Here is an 18164-nt window from a genome sequence, read left to right as displayed (position 1 = left end):
CATGAGAAACAGTAAAATGGAGAAATAAATGGACTGCTTGTTTTGGGTGAAACTCTGGGTTCTTGCTGTTTCCCCTGAAATCGATCCAGGTCACATGCTCAGTGATGTCATGAAACTGAAATCCTAGGTTGGGAAAGTCCAGATGTTTGTTCCCCATTAGAAAAAAAAAAGGCAGTTTTCTTTACCTCATTTTCTAGATGATCTTCCTAACAACAAACAAAAAAGTGCTATTTGACAGGAAAGCATTTCTTATAATGAGCACAATTTTCCTCACTGTTTCTAGAAGTCCAAAAGTCATGGCTACAGAGCCATAGAATATTAGTTCATGTGGGAGAAGGGAAGGAGCTGTTGGCCGAATTTTTGGCTTTAAGTGAGGGAAGCATAAGAATATTGTGGGCAGACTTCAGCTTCATGTCCCTGGCAGGTCTGACTCATTAGAACAAAACAAAACAAAAAAACTCAGTTGCTTTGTTTCTCCAGAGGTCTTGGTGACTTTGCAACAAAAATAAAAACAAGCCCAGCTGGAGACAAGCCACCCGAGCCTGGGGTTGGCCTCCCACCCCATTCAAAGGAGGACTCCTGATGCCAGACACAGCTGAGATTTTTGTTGGCCGAACATGCAGACACATCATTCCCTTCCTTCCCTGAGTCTGCAGAGGAGCGCTCATTGATGAGAGTGCTCTGGAGGAGCTAGGAGCACGAGTCTGAGGTTATCCTGGCTGTCTTATCTCCACAGGACAAAGTCACAAGCAGGATATTAGTGGAATGTGGAGGAAAGGAAACCACTGTGCTTGCGGTGCCTGCTTGTGTGTGTGTGTGTGTGTACGTGCATGCACACATATGTGAAGACTGCAGAGAATCTGGTGTTTACAGTTGCACTGACATGTAACTTTCTGTACAAGTTGGATTTGTTCATTTCTCACTCCTCCTCTAGTTTTCCTCCAGGCTGATACCCAGGTAAAGGTGAAAGGTTCAAGTAATCTTTACTTTCAACAGTTGAGGTGCCTGTCCTGGAATTACTGCTCTCTGACCCTCTCCCCACCATGGATTTCTTTTTGTTCTTCTGATGACCTCCCTTGGCTCCTGATTTCTCTTTCTGCTATTCTTTTTTTCCTCTTAACAGTTCAAAATTAACATTAATTTATCCATTCATTTAGCAAGTATTAATTAAGCACCTGCTCTATTTCAGACATTCTTTCAGGCTCTGGGAATACATCTGCAAGTAAGACAGATGGAGCTTCATCCTTAAGGGCTGGGTGACAATGTGATGAAGAGTGAGGTAGAGAGTGAGAGAGGCAAGATCATGGAGGGCCTTGTCTGCCTTTCCACAAGGGAAGGGGCTCTCCTTGCTGTTCTGTGTGTCCCGTGGACCAGCAATCTGGACATCACCAGAGAGCTCCATAGAAATGCAGACTCTCAAGCCTCACCTAGACCCACTGAATCAGAATTTCCTTTTAACAGGGTTCCTGGGAGGGTTGTGTGCACCTTATAATTTGAGAAGCCCTGGAGTAGGCAATGTAGAGCCCTTGATTCCCTGTTTTTAAGCCCTGTTATTAGCCGCTTCTGAGAATTTTAGCCCCATCATCCCAGGGACATGAAAAAGGCTTAAAAACATGTCTTTTAAGCCTCTTACTCTTTTTCCACATTAGTTTACTCTTTTTCCACATTAGTTTTCTGTGGTTGCTGTAACAAATTACAGCAAACTTAATAGTTTAGAACAACACAGTCTTAGAGTTCTGTAGGTTGAAAGTGTAGTGGACTCTGGTGGTTTCTGTTTCAGATCTCTCAAGGCTAAAATCAAAGTGTCTGTGAGATGGGGCTCTAGGGAAGTAAGCCTTCCATGCTCATTCAGGTTGTTGGTAGAATTCAGTGCCATGTGGTTGTAGGACTGAGGCCCCATTTCCTTGCTGGCTGTTGTCCCAGGATCAAGCTCAACAACTAGGAGCATCCACATTTCCTAGCCCTTGGCCCCCTCCCATCTTCAAAGCCAGCAGCAGTGGGGCTAATCCCTGTCCCACTTTACATCTCTCCTGTCTCTTACACTGCATCTCTCTGACTCTTGTGCCCTGCTCGTCCACTTTTAGGGGCCCATGTGATTACATTGGGCCCACCTGGGAAACCTGAAGTCCATCTGCAAAGCCCCTTTTGCCATATAACCATAATATACTCACAGGCTCCAGGGATTTGGATGTAAATTTTTTTGGGAAAAGGGGGAGCAGTAGTCTCTTCTGTCTCTGAAAAAAAAAACATAAGCTGTTCTCATTATTTTAATGGCCTTAACTTTAAAAAATATATCTTTCAGTAATAAGAACAGGATGAAATATAACTCTCCCCCAAAATAATTATTCATTAATTCTAGAAAAATTAATTCAAATAGCCACTCTCAGTTCTTTAGTTTGATTCTCATTGCTTCTGCCTCTCAAGTCTGCTTCTGTATGTGTCACCTTGTTTATGGGTTGCCCTAAGGGAGGGGAAAGAATGGCCACTAGAGACCCAAAGAGGGATGTAGGAGCAGTTTGAAGTGCAGTATTTCTCTTCCCAGTAGTGAAAATCTTTTCATCTGGGTTATAATTCTCTGGACTATAGATGGCATTTCTTATGCCTAGCTCTTGTAGCACCTGTTGGAGTTCAGCATATGTCTGCCATCTAACAGGGGAGGATGACAGATCACCTGGATTGGGCCACACAGCACAAAGTGCAGCCGTAAGCCAGTCGAGGAGGGAGTGACTCCCTGGGGTCTGATGTGCATTTTGTAATTGCTGCCTCAAGGCAGGCTGCACTGTCAGGGAATACAGCTTTCCCATCTCTGATCCCAACGGAACAATTCCATCAATCTCTAAGTCCCACTGATGCAGGAGCTAAGCTGATACTGACTCTGAGGGCTTCTGCCTAAACCGGGAGCCCAAATCCACCAGCTCAGCCTGAGTATAGAGGCGGACCGTAGCATGCTCCATGACCTGGGGAGGGGACTGCTCCTCTCCTTGGGGAACTTTCAGCTGCTAGGTCTTTATTTTCTTTACAACCACTGGGCATGCTTTCAATACAGGAGGTGCCAGTGCCTCTGGTACCACGTCCTTCTCCAGCTCCTCCATTATCTGGGGTTGATGGCATCTTTCTCTCACCTCCCCCAAGTGCCTCCTCTGCTACAGTGCCTTGCAACAGTGCCAGCTCAATCTTCAGATTATCTCTTACATTCAGCTCAATGCTTCACAGCTGACGTCCTCATGCCACCTCCACCTGTGCTTCCCTCAAGAGTTCATCTTTTTCCTTGTTGGCCTCTTACTCTTTCAGAACACATGGCCATGCTGCCATCTCATCTCTAATGGCACCTTGCTGCCGGTGCTCTCATGCTGCCTCCTTCTGCGTTAATGCCATCTCCTTCCTCAGGGAATCCACAGAGGTTTGCAGCTCACGTTCTCATGCTGCCATTTCTTGAGTCTCCTCTGTAGACTGTTTTAATGCTGTGAGAAGCATAAAACATTATGCTTTATGTTTTAGTTCCTGTTGCTTCCTGGGCACTCTGCTTCTCAAAGCATGTGCTTACTATACCAAGGGCCACCCCTACTGCCTCAGGTGTCACCTCTACTTGCCTCCAGTCCTGGGGTGGGGCCCAGTCCTCTGGAAGGCAAGCCACCTCAGACCACATACCCATTGGGGATGATCCACTCTCTCTCCATTCACAGAGGCTGCCCGCTGAAGCACCCCTCCCATAAGGACAGCCTGTCTTTTTCTTTGGTCAACAATGAATCCTACTGACTACGCCAATTGTCTTCCCATTGGGTTTCAGCCCTGGGCAAGTTCGCTATGGATTCAGTGTGACCAAAGGAATTGACAGCAAAATGTTCTTGGGGGAGAAATAGTTATACCCAACTTTATTTCCAGGTGGCAGGTCAGTCACGAGAATCCTGTTCCCTCAGAACAAGTCTGCATGCAGCAAGCCAGTCTCTGCCTCTGGGCCCCTCTGTCTGCATAGCCGTCCTCTGGGCTTCTCTGCACAGCTGTCCTGCTAGCTGTCCTCTGGGCCTCTCTAAACAGTCATCCCTCACAGCTGTCCTCTGGGCCTCTGTCCTCAGTGCTGCCACCACTCCAGCCTCTGCTCTGCTCTCCTGCAGCCGTGCAGCCCTGCCACCGTGTCCTGCCTGGAGTACTGGATGGAGCTCTTTATATAGAGTCAGCAGCCATGTATTGCCCACAGGTGTGCAGTGAGCTAGTCAACCAGGGCCAGGTGAGAATCCTGGCCACAGGAACTCTCATTTTTTCCACAGTTGCTAAGAGACTAGTTGTTAGCTAATGGTAAGGTGGTAATCATATTGTAATATGTAAATGTATCAAACCAACACATCCTGTGCCTTGAATGTTACATGTCAATTATATCTCAATTTAAACTTACCCAGAGTCACATAGCAAGGCAATGGGCCAGTCAGGAATAGAGCTAGGATTTCCACCCACATAGTCTGTTGAGAAAGCCTGTAATGTTTACACCTACAGCTTTTAGAGTGCACTGTTGCCTTTGAAACATTTCTTAGAAAATCTGATCTTGTACACAGCCTTGAAAGATGAATAGGTATTGACCAGGTAGGTGTGTGGGTGGCAGAAGGTGGCAGTATGAAATGGTATTCCAGGTTCTAGAAGCAGCCTGAAGGGGCTTGTGAACCCTCCTGGGGGAGGGACACTCTGAGAGATCAAGACCCCACTTTTTCTGTGGGTGGTACTTGAATGGCAATCCAGTGGTCTGATTATACAGCCCAGGAAGGGGACCTGTGTGTGGAAAGCAAAAGTTCCTCTGGCCAGGATCCTCACCTGACCTTAAACTACTTGATGATGTAATTGGCCTAGTGCTGGGCTAATGCTTCCACACCTGTAGGCAATGAGCTATTACTGACTGAGTCACTATATAAAGAGCTTTGCCCAGTGCTCTGGGTGGAGGCAGAGATGGAGGTGGATTACAGACCTGCAGACTCTTGGATGCAGACTTGATTTCAGTGCTTGACCTATCACCTGGAGAGTAAAGCTGGGTATAAATCTTTTACCCCAAGAACATCCTGTTGTCACTTCTTTGTCTCTCCAAATCCATAGTGAGCTTCCCCGTTGCTGAAACCCTCAGGCAAGACAACCTGCCTATTGTAGGATCAGCCTGCACCCACACTGACCTCTGTTCAGCCCTGTACTGCTTGGAGCCCACGGGAAGGGCTCCACTGGCTTGTCTGTGATAGCAGCCCCAATCATGGTGTGAAGCAGTTGTTGGGTTGTCTTCCCAGTAAGCTCAAGAAATTAATCCTGTTCTGAAGACCCTCTCTGATTGCCCCAATGCTACTACAGGTGGATTTAGTTAAATTCTACCCTTCTCTAATCATGCTTCTGGCACCCTCTCTTGGAATAAGAAGTTAACACCTCTGTTTCAAAGTTGCACTTTTTGTTTACCCTGAATTTATCCCTTGTAACTGCTCAGGGTTGTCTCTAGTTTCTTACATTTCTACAATCACTTTATCTTATTTGTGGACTGTAGGCATATTTCATTGTAGCCTGAGAGGACCTCTTGTTAGTTTGCCTTAAAAAAGAAGCATTTCCCTTGCTTTACTCATGTCATTTGATCCTCTCGGGGCATATAGAAGTGTCCTGTAGCTTCTTTGAGGTAAGATGGCTTAAGTGATGACAATGCATTGTGGTTTTGCAGAGGTTAGGGTGACAGAGTAGGGGTTTGTCATCTTTATTGTTTTTAGGGGAGAAGCAGGTGAAACTGACTTAGGAGGACTTGTGCTGGATGGCATATAGTTTCCTTCCTAATGACATTTATCATGTTGTTTTTTCTTTAGTAAGATTCTACAGGTACTTAGAACAGATTGCTTAGAGCCTGTGACTTTATAGAGAACCATTTGATATTTCCATAAAGATATTTGCTTCTCAGGATGGTCATCCACCCCTTCACTCAGTTGTGTGGCATCTTGCAATCTCCTTAGAGTTGCTGTTGGGCTAGCAATTAATTACCTGAAGGAATGATTAGTATCTGCAAATGGAGACATTTCTGTGCCCTATTTCTTCAACTTGATTTCTAAAAATGTGAAATAAAGTTGGTCTCTGGAATCTCTCATGTTTTATTTCCTCATCCACAGAAGGGCCCATTTAACTAAGCTATTTCCATATCTGTCACTACACATTCCTCAAATACCATGGAAACTCTGTTTTTAAAAGTAATCTTTGGTGCTGGAAATGTTAGGAATTTAAATGATGCTTGCTAATTTCCCTTCTACTACTTCATTAGATGCTGACTTTCTCAGTGATCTCTGACTAATCCTGGCATCTCTGTTGCGGTGGAACTTAGACCTACTGCAATTTAGAACTACTTGTAATCGTGGCTCAACTTTTTCTTTGGTTATTGTCATTGTATGTCACTTGTAGAGTTGCCTCTCCCTATAACGTTCAAGAGGATGATGATAAAAATGGCTGTGCTTTACAAGCATCTGTGCCTTCAGAGCTTGTCATCCAGTAACATAGAATCCCAGCAGCACCCTCAAATTGTGGCTGTCAGTTCACTTCTCCATATTAGTTATGCTGCTTGCAATCCTTGCACAAAACAGATTTCCTCAACCTTGAACAAGTGCTTGAATTCACAGGTTATCCTGCAAATTAAATGATGGGGATGTTTGAGTTGGAAAGGCATGAGAGGAGGAGTAAAGGAACGTGCTACTTGAGGGTAGAAAAAAAATAACAGAAATGCTATTCTCGTGCCATTTCACCTGCCCATCACCCCCATCTTCCCACAGCTGGTAGGACCCAGAAACTCAACCAAATATGATTTCTCCAGGGGCTTTTGGGGCCTGGAAAGTTGGTTTTACAGATGCTTTCTTTAATAGTCTGTATAAATGAATATTGGCCTGTTAGGATCTAGACGACCTGAGGGTAATTAATCTGCTGAAAGTTTGAGGAAAATTGCATTAAGAGTGCTAAAGGAAAATTAGTGCTATTGAGTTGATCTACCCACAGATATAACCAAGTCTTTTTACTTTGGGGATTGTCTGCCTTTTGGATTTATTCAATTTTTTTTAGAATATCAACTCCAGATTTATCTTTGAAACTTTGGTGATGCACAATGTTTGATTCTGAGCTCAAAATCTTTAAAAGTTATAAAAAGAAGCCTTTTCCCCTTATTTTAATTCCTTTTCTGCAGCTAAGCATCTGTTTTCTTGTTTGTTCCTAGGATGGTCCAGATTCTGCCAGAGGAAACCGGACAAAGCAGGAGAGTGCATGGCTATTCAGGCTGTGGTACAGCTTTGACCACAAGTATCCTTTTAAGTGGCTTCCCTATATTTGTGAAACATTAATGATGAAATCCTTTTGCTGAGTTGTCAATGAATGACTTCTGATGAGTAAGGAAAGATGTGTGCTTGCTACAGCATAGTCAGTCTTCTCTTGGGACACATGCAGTGATCATTCAACCACAGGTAATCCTGGTGAGCTGTCCCGACCTGCAGGACTATCAACGGGGGTTGACGACCTGGAGGAGAGAATTGAAAAAAAAAAAAAAGAATGGGGCAAGGGACACAAAGAACGACCAGCAAGACAGGATGTCTGATCAAGCTGGCACAGTTTATTGTTTGCAGGCTCAATTTATACAGGTTAGCAAGTAAGGGGTGGGTCAGGAGATAATTGGACCTTAGGTGGCACCGGCGGGGAGGTGTAGAGGGGTGATTGGGTCTTGGTTGGCGCCGGCGGGAACAGAGGACACGGAAGAGAAGCGGGGAGTTCGCCATTTTGGGGGTGGGGGCCCTTGGGAGGGAGGTTTTAAGGGAGGGACTTTCCCCTGGGGCAGAGGGTGTTTCTTGACTAACAAAGGACAGAAAAGGCACATGCTGCGAGGTAGCCTAACCACTAGCTCTAACTTAGAAATGCACATGTTGCTAGGTAACCTAACCACTAGCTCTAACCTAGGAGTTCACTAAATGTGCTTCTTGGTAATAGGGGAAAACTTGTTTCTAACGCATGGATGGATTCATTGTTGCTGACTTTACAGGAAAGACTTTACTCAAACGTTGCTGTTGTCTTAAGGCTTTTGTGACCGAATCTGCCTAAAGGCCCACAGATTCGCTCCCAACAGTGAGCATCTCTCTGGCCAACAGAAATGTTTGCCCATCATTAGGGTAGCTAACCCACAGCCTGCTAGACTCATGTGGTTCTTCAGAGTTTTGTGTTCAAGGAAAATATGACTGTGTAGGTAAATTAGTTAATGGTACACAATGAACCATGCTGTGGTCAGGAAGGGAAGTGGAGTATGTGAGGAGGATAATTCCTACTGGCTGAACCAAGTCTGATCCAGGCCTTGACTGAACCAAGTGAAGGGCAGACGTGTTCTAGTAGATTCGCTTGGTCTCAGGTTAAAATTACAAACCCAGAATTAAACATCCATGGTGTCTTATACTGACATAGTGATCAAATGGGCAGGTAGCTTATTTATATATGGTCTTTGGAAAATGTTAAAAAAATGTAATTGAAGTATAAGATACATATAGAAAAGTACACAAATCATAAGTATGCAGTGAAATATAGTAAAATAAACACATTCATTTAACACCAAACAGGTCAAAAAACACAAAAACAAAATTAACAGTTGCCTCAAGACATAACATATGTACTACTCCTTTCTCCTCCCCTGAGAGAAAATTGGAGCGAGTTCACAGGAGAGTGATAAAATGCTAAACTGATAAGAAATTGATTGTTATTGGCATTCAGTACTCCACTTTCAACAATGGATAGATCATCCAGACCAAAAATCAGTAAGGAAACATTGGGCTTCAACAACATTTTGGATCAGTGGACCTAACAGACATATATAGAGCATTCCATTTCACAGCTGCAGATACACATCTTCTCAAGTGCACATGGAACATTCTCCAGGATAGATCATATGTTAGGTCACAAAATAAGTCCTAGTAAATTTAAGAAGATTGAAATTATAATCAAGTATTTTTTCTGACCACAATGGTTTGCAACTAGAAATCAGTAACAAGAGTAAAACTAGAAAATTCACAAACATGTGAACATTAAACAATACTCCTAAACAAGCAATGGGTCAATGAAGGAATCAGAAGGAAAATCAAAAAAATATCTTGAAACAAATGAAGATGGAAACACAGCATACCAAAATTTGTGGGATGTAGGAAAAGCAGTTTTAAGAGGGAATTTTATAGTGATAAATGCCTAAAATAAGAAAAAAGAATTATCTCAAATAAGCAATATAAGTTTATACCTCAAGGAACTAGACAGAGGAGCAAACTAAGCCTAAAGTTAGCATAAGGAAGGAAATAACAAAAGTCAAAGCAGACATAGGTAAATAGAGACTAGAAAAACATTAGGGAAGATAAATGAAATGAGTTAGTTTTTTGAAAAGACAAAATTGACAAACCTTTGGTTAGACTAAGAAGAAAAGAGAGAAAACTAACTCAAAATCAGAAATGAAAGAGGAGATTACAACTGATACCACAGAAATACAAGGGGTCATAAGAGACTGCTATGAACAATTACACATCAAAAATTGGATAACCTAGCAAAAATGGATAAATTCCTAGAAACATATAACTTATCAAGATTGAAACATAAATAGAAAATCTGAACAGACAAATAACAAGTAAGGAGATTGAATCAGTAATCAAAAACCTCCGAACATAGAAATCTAGAACCAGATGGCTTCACCAGTGAATTCTACCAACATTTAAAGAAGAATTAATCCCTTCTCAAACCCTTCCAAAATATTGAAGAGTATGGAATATTCCCAAACTCATTTTATGAGGCCAGTATTGCCCTGATGTCAAAGCCCAATAAGAACACTGAAACAAAAGAAAATTGCACTACAAAATAAGTGAATATCCATGAAGAACAGAGGTTTAAAAAATCCTTAACACAACTAACTAACTGAATTCCACAACACATTAAAAGGATCATATACCATGATGAAGTGGGATTTATCCCTGGGATGCAAGGATGGTACAACATATGCAAATCAAGAAATGTGATACACCACATTAACAAAATGAAAATTAAAACTAATATGATCATCCCTGTAGATACAGAAAAAGTATTTGATAAAAGTCCAACATTCTTTCATGATAAAAACTCTCAAGAAGTTAGGTATAGATGGAATGAAGGTTGCATATGACAAGCTCACAGCTAACATATTTAGTGGTGAAAACTGGAAGAAGGCAAGGATATACAGTCTTACCACTTCTGTTAAACTTGGTACTGGAAGTTCTAGCAAGAGCAGTTAGGCAAGAAAAGAAGAAAGGTGTCCAAATCAGAAACGAGAAAGTAGAATCCATATATTAATAATGAAGTACCAAAAAGAGTAAGAAAACAATCCCATTACAATAGATCAAACACAGTAAGATACTTAGAAATAAATTTTTTTAATATAATTTAATTTAAAAAAATATAGTCACTATAACAACATTAAGAATGGTTTTGAGCATCTAGACAATTTATGGAAAAACAAAAAGGATAAGTTATTCATAGTCTTGAAGCAAGGGGCAATGATTTGAGTTTATTTTTAAAATTTTTTATTAAAGTATTATTGACATACACTCTTATGAAGGTTTCACGTGCAAAACAATGTGGTTACTGCATTCACCCATAATATCGAGCTCCCTCCATACCCCATTGCACTCACCATCCATCAGTGTAGTAAGATGCCACAAAGTCACTAATTGTCTTCTCTGTGCTACACTGTCTTCCCCATGATCCCCCCACACCATGTGTGCCAATCATAATACCCCTCAATCCCCTTCTCCCTCCCTTGCCATCTGCCTTACCCCACTGCTCCCCTTCAGTAACCGCTAGTTCCTTCTTGGCGTCTGTGAGTCTTCTGCTATTTTGTTCGTTCAGTTCTGCTTCATTGTTATACTCCACAAATGAGGGAAATCAATTGGTACTTGTCTTTCTCCACCTGGCTTATTTTCACAGAGCATAATATCCTCCAGCTCCATCCATGTTGTTGCAAATGGTAGGATTTGTTTCTTTCTTATAACTGAATAGTATTCCATTGTGTGTATATACCACATCTTTATCCATTCATCTACTGATGGACACTTAGGTTGCTTCCATATCTTGGGTATTGTAAATAGTGCTGTGATAAACATAGGGGTGCAAATGTCTTTTTTAAATCTGAGAACTTGTATCCTTTGGGTAAATTCCTAGGAATGGAATTCCCAGGTCAAATGGTATTTCTACTATTAGTTTTTTGAGGAACCTCCATATTGCTTTCCACAGTGGTTGAGCTAGCTTACATCCCCACCAGCAGTGTAGGAGGGTTCCCCTTTCTCTGTATCCTCACCAACACTTGTTGTTCTTGGTCTTTTCGATACTGGCCATCCTAAATGGTATGAAGTGATATCTCATTGTGGTTTTTATTCACATTTCCCTGATAATTAGTGATGTGGAGCATCTTTTCATGTGTCTGTTGGCCATCTGAATTTCTTCTTTGGAGAATTGTCTGTTCATATCCTCTGCCCACTTTTTAATCGGGTTATTTGCTTTTTGGGTGTTGATGTGTGTGAGTTCTTTATATATTTTGGCTATTAACCCCTTGTCAGATATGTCATTTACAAATACATTCTCCCATACTGTAGGTTGCCTTTTTGTTCTGTTGAAAGTGTCCTTTGCTGTACAGAAGCTTTTTAGTTTGATGTAGCCCCATGTGTTCATTTTTGCTTTTGTTTCCCTTGCCCAAGGAGATGTGTTCAGGAAAAAGTTGCTCATGTTTACATTCAGGAGATTTTTGCCTATGTTGTCTTCTAAGAGTTTTATGGTTTCATGACTTACATTCAGGTCTTTAATCCATTCTGGGTTTACTTTTGTATATGGGGTTATACAATAATCCAGTTTCATTCTCTTGCATGTAGCTGTCCAGTTTTGCCAACGCCAGTTGTTGAAGAGGCTGTCATTTCTCCATTGTATGTCCATGGCTCCTTTATCATATATTAATTGACCATATATGCTTGGGTTTATATCAGGGCTCTCTAGTCTGTTCCATTGGTCAATGGGTCTGTTCTTGTGCCAATACCAAATTGTCTTGATTACTATGGCTTTGTAGTAGAGCTTGATGTTGGGGAGCATAACCCTTCTAGCTTAATTCTTTCTTTTCAGGATTACTTTCATTATTTGGGGTCTTTGGTGGTTCCATATGAATTTTAGAACTATTTGTTCTAGTTCATAGAAGAATGCCATTGGTATTTTCAGAGATTGCATTGAATCTGTAGATTGCTTTAGGCAGGATGGCCATTTTGAGAATATTAATTCTTCCTATCCATGAGCATAGGATGTGTTTTCATTTATTGGTGTCTTCTTTAATTTCTCTCATGATTGTCTTATAGTTTCCACAGTATAGGTCTTTCACTTTCTTTGTTAGGTTTATTCCTAGGTATTTTATTCTTTTTGATGCAATTGTGAATGGAATTGTTTTCCTGATTTCTTTTTCTGCTAATTCATTGTTAGTGTATAGGAATGCAACAGACTTCTGTGTATTTTGTATCCTGCAACTTTGCTGAATTCAGATATTAGTTCTAGTAGTTTTGGAGTGGATTCTTTAGGGTTTTTTATGTATGATGTCATGTCATCTGCAAACAGTGATAGTTTAACTTCTTCTTTACCAGTCTTGATGCCTTTTATTTCTTTGTGTTGTCTGATTGCCGTGGCAAGGACCTCCAAACCTATGTTCAATACAAGTGTAGAGAGTGGGCATCCTTGTCTTGTTTCCGATCTTAAAGGAAAGGCTTTCAGCTTCTCACTGTTAAGTATAATGTTGGCTGTGGGTTTGTCATATATGGCCTTTATTATGTTCAGGTACTTGCCCTCTATACCCATTTTGTTGAGAGTTTTCATCATGAATAGATGTTGAATTTTGTCGAATGCTTTTTCAGCATCTATGGAGATGATCATGTGGTTTTTGTCCTTTTTGTTGATGTGGTGGTTGATGTTAATGAATTTTCTTATATTCTACCATCCTTGCATCCCTGGAATAAATCATACTTGTTCATGATAGATGATCTTTTTGACATATTTTTGAATAAGGTTTGCTAATATTTTGTTGAGTACTTTTGCATCTATGTTCATCAGTGATATCGGTCTGTAATTTTCTTTTTTTGTCATGTTTTTGCTTGGTTTCAGTATTAGAGTGATGCTGGCCTCACAGAATGAGTTTGGAAGTATTCCCTCCTCTTCTATTTCTTGGAAAACTTTAAGGAGGTTGTGTATTAGGTCTTCACTAAATGTTTGATAATTCAGCAGAGACCATGTGGTCCAGCATTTTTATTCTTAGGTAGTTTTTTGATTACCAATTCAATTTTGTTGCTGGTTAATTGGTCTGTTCAGATTTTCTGTATCTTTCTGGGTCAGCCTTGGAAGGTTGTATTTTTCTAGAATATTGTCCATTTCTTCTAAGTTATCCAGTTTGTTAGCTTACACTTTTTCTTAGTATTCTCTAATAATTCTTTGTATTTCTGTGGTGTCTGTAGTCATTTATCCATTTTCATTTGTGATTCTGTTTATGTGTGTAGACTGTTTTTTTCTTGATAAGTCTGGCTAAGGCTTTATCTATTTTCTTTATTTTCTCAAAGAACTAGCTCCTGCTTTCATTGATTCTTTCTGTTGTTTTATTATTCTCAATTTTATTTATTTATTCTCTAATCTTTATTATGTTTTCTACTGATTTTGAGCCTCATTTGTTCTTGTTTTGTTAATTGTGAATTTAGACTGTTCATATGGGATTGTTCTTCTTTCCTGAGGTAGGCCTGTATTGCAATATACTTCCCTCTTAGCACGGCCTTTCCTGCCTCCCACAGATTTTGCAGTGTTGAATTATTGTTGTCATTTGTCTCCATAGACTGCTTGATCTCTGTTTTTATTTGGTCATTGATCCATTATTTAGAAGCATGTTGTTAAGCCTTCATGTGTGTGTTGGATTTTTCATTTTCTTTGCATAATTTATTTCTAGTTTCATTCCTTTGTGGTCTGAGAAGCTGGTTGGTACAATTTCAATATTTTTGAATTTACTGAGACTCTTTTTGTGGCCTTGTATAGGATCTATTGAAAATGTTCCATGTGCACTTGAGAAGAATGTGTATCTTGGTGCTCTTGGATGGAGTGTTCTTTAGATGTCCATTAGGTCCATCTGTTCTAATGTGTTGTTCAGTGCCTCTGTCTCCTTACTTATATTCTGTTTGGTTGATCTGTCCTTGGAGTAAGTGGTGTGCTGAAGTCTCCTAAAATGAATGCATTGCATTCTATTTCCCCCTTCAATTCTGTTAGTATTTGTTTCACATATGTAGGTGCTCCTGTGTTGGGTGTATAAGTATTTATAATGGTTATATCCTCTTGTTGGACTGATCCCTGTATCATTATATAATGTCCTTCTTTGTCTCTTGTGACTTTCTTTGTTTTGAAGTCTATTTTCTCTGATAGAAGTGCTGCAACTCCTGCTTTTCTCTCCCTATTAGTTGCATGAAATATCTTTTTCAATTCCTTCACTGTTAGTCTCTGTATGTCTTTGGGTTTGAAGTTAGTCTCTTGTAGGCAGCATATAGATGGGTCTTGTTTTTTATCCATTCAGTGACTCTATGTCTTTTGATTGGTGCATTCAGACCATTTACATTTAGGGTGATTATCAATAGGTATGTACTTATTGCCGTTGCATGCTTTAGAGTCCTGGTTTCCAAAGGTTCAAGGGTAATTCCCTTACTATCTAATAATCTAATTTAATTCACTTAGTATGCTATTACAAACACAACCTAAAGGTTCTTTTTTTTCCCTCCTTTTTCTTTCTCCTCCATTCTTTATATTCTTTATATATTAGATATCATATTCTGTACTCTTTGTCTATCCCTTGACTGACTTTGGGGGTAGTTGATTTGATTTTGCATCTGCTTAGTAATTAATTGTTCTACTTTCTTTGCTGTGGTTTATTTCCTGTGGTGACAGCTCTTTACTGTTAGGGACACTTCCATTTAGAGCAGTCCCTCCAAAATACACTGTAGATGTCATTTGTGGGAGGTAAATTCTCTCAGCTTTTGCTTATCTGGAAATTGTTTAATCCCTCCTGCAAATTGAAATGATAATCTTTCCATGTAGCGTATTCTTGGTTCAAGGCCCTTCTGTTTCATTGCCTTAAATATATAACATGCCACTCCCTTCTGGGTCACTTATGTTGGGAGATCTGTGCACCTTCATGGCCTGAGAGTCTGTCTCCTTCCCCAAATTTGAGAAGTTTTCAGCAATTACTTCCTCAAAGACACTTTGTATCCCTTTTTCTCTCTCTTCTTCTTCTGGTATCTCTATAATGTGAATATTGTTCCATTTAGATGGGTCACACAGTTTTCTCAATATTCTTTCATTCCTAGAGATCCTTTATTCTCTCTTTGCCTCTGCTTCTTTGTATTCCTCTTCTCTAATTTCTATTCCATTTACTGTCTCTTCTACTACATCTAATTTGCTTTTAAATCCCTCCATTGTATATTTCATTTCAGATGTAGAATTTCTCAAAGATTGAGTCTCCATCCTAAATTCATCCTTTAGTTCTTGAATATTTTTCTTTATCTCCATGAGCATGTTTATGATTTTTATTTTGAACTCTCTTTCAGGAAGATTCATGAGTTCAGTTTCACTTGGCCATTTTTCTAGTGTTTGTGGGATTTCTGTTTGAAACAGGTTCCTTTGACGTTTCATATTTCTATGTGGCACCCTCTAGTGCCCAGAAGGTCTACTCTCTGGAGCTGCTCAGCCCCTGGAGTGATGTCGTGGGTTGCAGGGATGTGGTACTGGTGCCTGAGGGGGAGGAAAGAGCTGTTTCCTGCTTCCCAGCTGCTGTGCCTGTCTCCACTGTCAGAACCTGTAGGCCGAGCACAGAGGTGTCAGCCTCTGAGATTTGGTTTGCGTTTGTAACTACCATAGGCTAGGCCTCCCTCTTGCTGGCCCAATTCCAGGGCTGGGTCTGCTGGTTTGCGAGCCTGTGCCAGCAGGATGGGAGGAAGGCCCAGCAGGCTGTGTATCATGGTGGCGGGCCTCAGAGCCAAGTAGCCAGCCAGGGGGATGGAGCGCCTGAAGCTCCTGAAAGTTCCCAACCTGCTGGGCAGAGTGCCCCCAGATTATTTTGTCCACCTATCCTTTCTCCTGAGCAGCATGCTCTGTGCAATTCTTGCCTCTTTAGCAGCCCTCTAGCTGTTTGGAAGTCTCTCACACTGCCCGCCTTTCTTTTGTCCCAGAGCAGCCAGATATGGATCCCTGTTTTCCACAAACAGCTGGAATCCCAGTCTCTCCAAGTATTTCACCTGTCTTAGCTTTCCAACCCCACTAATCTCCAGAGCACCATGTAATATAGGTTCATGCTCCCAAAGCAGATCTCCATGGCTGGGTGTTCAGCAGCCTTAGGCTTCCCCCCATCCCTGCTCAGTTTCTCTTCCTCTGCCTGTGAGCTGGGGTCAAGGAAGGGCTTGTGTCCCACCAGATCAAGACTTTACCCTGTTTGCTGAGGTCTACTCTTTTCTCCAGGTGTATGCATTCTGGTGCCGACTTCTTTCCTGTTGTTCTTTTTGGATTAGTTGTATTAACTATATTTTCGTATTATATGTGGTTTTGGGAGGAGTTCTCTGTCTCACCTCTCACATTGCCATCTTTAATCCCCTGTCTCTTAGGAATAATTTAACCAAGGAAGTAAAGATCTGTATGCTAATACCTAAAAAAGAATCACCAAAAAAAAACACCCCATACATCAAAAAATAAAAGATTGAAAAAGACACAAGTAAATGGAAAGGTAACTGTGGTCATGGATTGGAAGAGTTAATATTGTAAAAAGTCCATACTACCCAAAGTGATCTACAGGTTCATTGCAAAACTAGCAGCCTCGAGAGGGGAAGGATCAGACATTGCATCAACAAATTGAAATGTTATAATACCGTCGAGCATTACCAGAGCTGTAGGATGAAAAGAAAAAGTCTGTGCCTAGAATTCTGGATCCAAATTGCTTATCAGAAATGAAAAGAAAAAAAGGAGGGTAGCTTTCAGACATGTAAGAATTCAGAAAGTTTAGCACTATGTAGACTGTATAAAAAGGGGAAAAAACATAATAACATAAAGATCAAAGAAAACAAAATTCAACTAAGGAGACAATGTTGAAGAAGCAGCAATTTGGTACAACCAAAAAGAAGTGAAGAAGATGAAAAAATGAAAAGCTGATTATTTAGCAAGACAGTTGTTTTCTTGTAACTGAGAAAGTTTAAATGGTATTGTATTACATCTCCTTTAATAGTGTTCCAACCACTGCTTGGTTACAGTGAATAATATATAATAATTTTACAAATGCTGCTTAAGGGTTTTTAACATTTAGACTCAATCCATATACGGATGAAGCATATATTTACTTGTGAATTATAAAATAGAATGCAAATTTAATATATCTACAGTATAAAATTAATTATAATAAAAATTAGGAGAAAACTTGAAGAGGCAGGAATATAAATATTAAATTTACCATCCTTTATAGGAGGGCATTAAAAGCCTCTGACTAAAGTTTACAAATCAAGAAATAGGAATAAATGTATTCTAGTGGTGTATATGTACATTGGAGTACTACTCAACCATAAAAAGAATGAAATCTTGCTATTTACGACAATGTGGATGGACCTAGAAGGAATCATGCTAAGTGAAATGAGTCAGACAAAGACAAATGCTACCTGATCTCACTTATATGTGGAATCTGAAAAAAAGGAAACAAATCAAAATCTAGATTCATAGATACAGAGACCAGATTGGTAGTTGCCAGAGGGGAGCGGGGTTGGGGGAAGACAAAAATGGGTAAAGGTGATCTAAAAGTACAAACTAGTAGTTGTAAGTCATGGGGCTGTAATGTACAGCACAGGAATCTAGATAATAATACTGTATTAATTTTGTATGGTGGTAGATGGTAACTAGGCTTATTGAGGTGACTAGTTCACAATGTTTACAAAAGTCGAATCACTATGTTGTATACCTGAAACTAATATAATATTGTATGTCAACTATACTTCAATTAAAAAAGCAGCATTCTGTAAAGTTGTAATTACCAGAACAACTGGGTAGGAGAAAGACTTGATATTTCATTTTTTCCTTCTAGCAATTTGAATATTTAAAAACCTGTATGTAAACATTTTTTC

General features: G+C 40.3%; 1 protein-coding gene across 3 annotated transcripts in view; it reads left to right on the top strand.

Annotated features, from left to right (window-relative positions):
* SLC9A7 (solute carrier family 9 member A7) overlaps window positions 1-18164 on the top strand; it is a 191520-nt gene that overhangs the window by 162697 nt on the left and 10659 nt on the right. For all 3 annotated transcript variants that reach the window (XM_036996307.2, XM_036996306.2, XM_036996308.2), the window contains one exon: window positions 7196-7278. In XM_036996307.2, the coding sequence (XP_036852202.1) occupies window positions 7196-7278 (83 nt within the window). The remainder of the gene's footprint in view (window positions 1-7195; window positions 7279-18164) is intronic.

The sequence above is a fragment of the Manis javanica genome, chromosome X (genome assembly GCF_040802235.1).
Source record: "Manis javanica isolate MJ-LG chromosome X, MJ_LKY, whole genome shotgun sequence".
NCBI lineage: Eukaryota > Metazoa > Chordata > Mammalia > Pholidota > Manidae > Manis > Manis javanica.
This window is presented reverse-complemented; position numbering and strand designations above follow the sequence as displayed.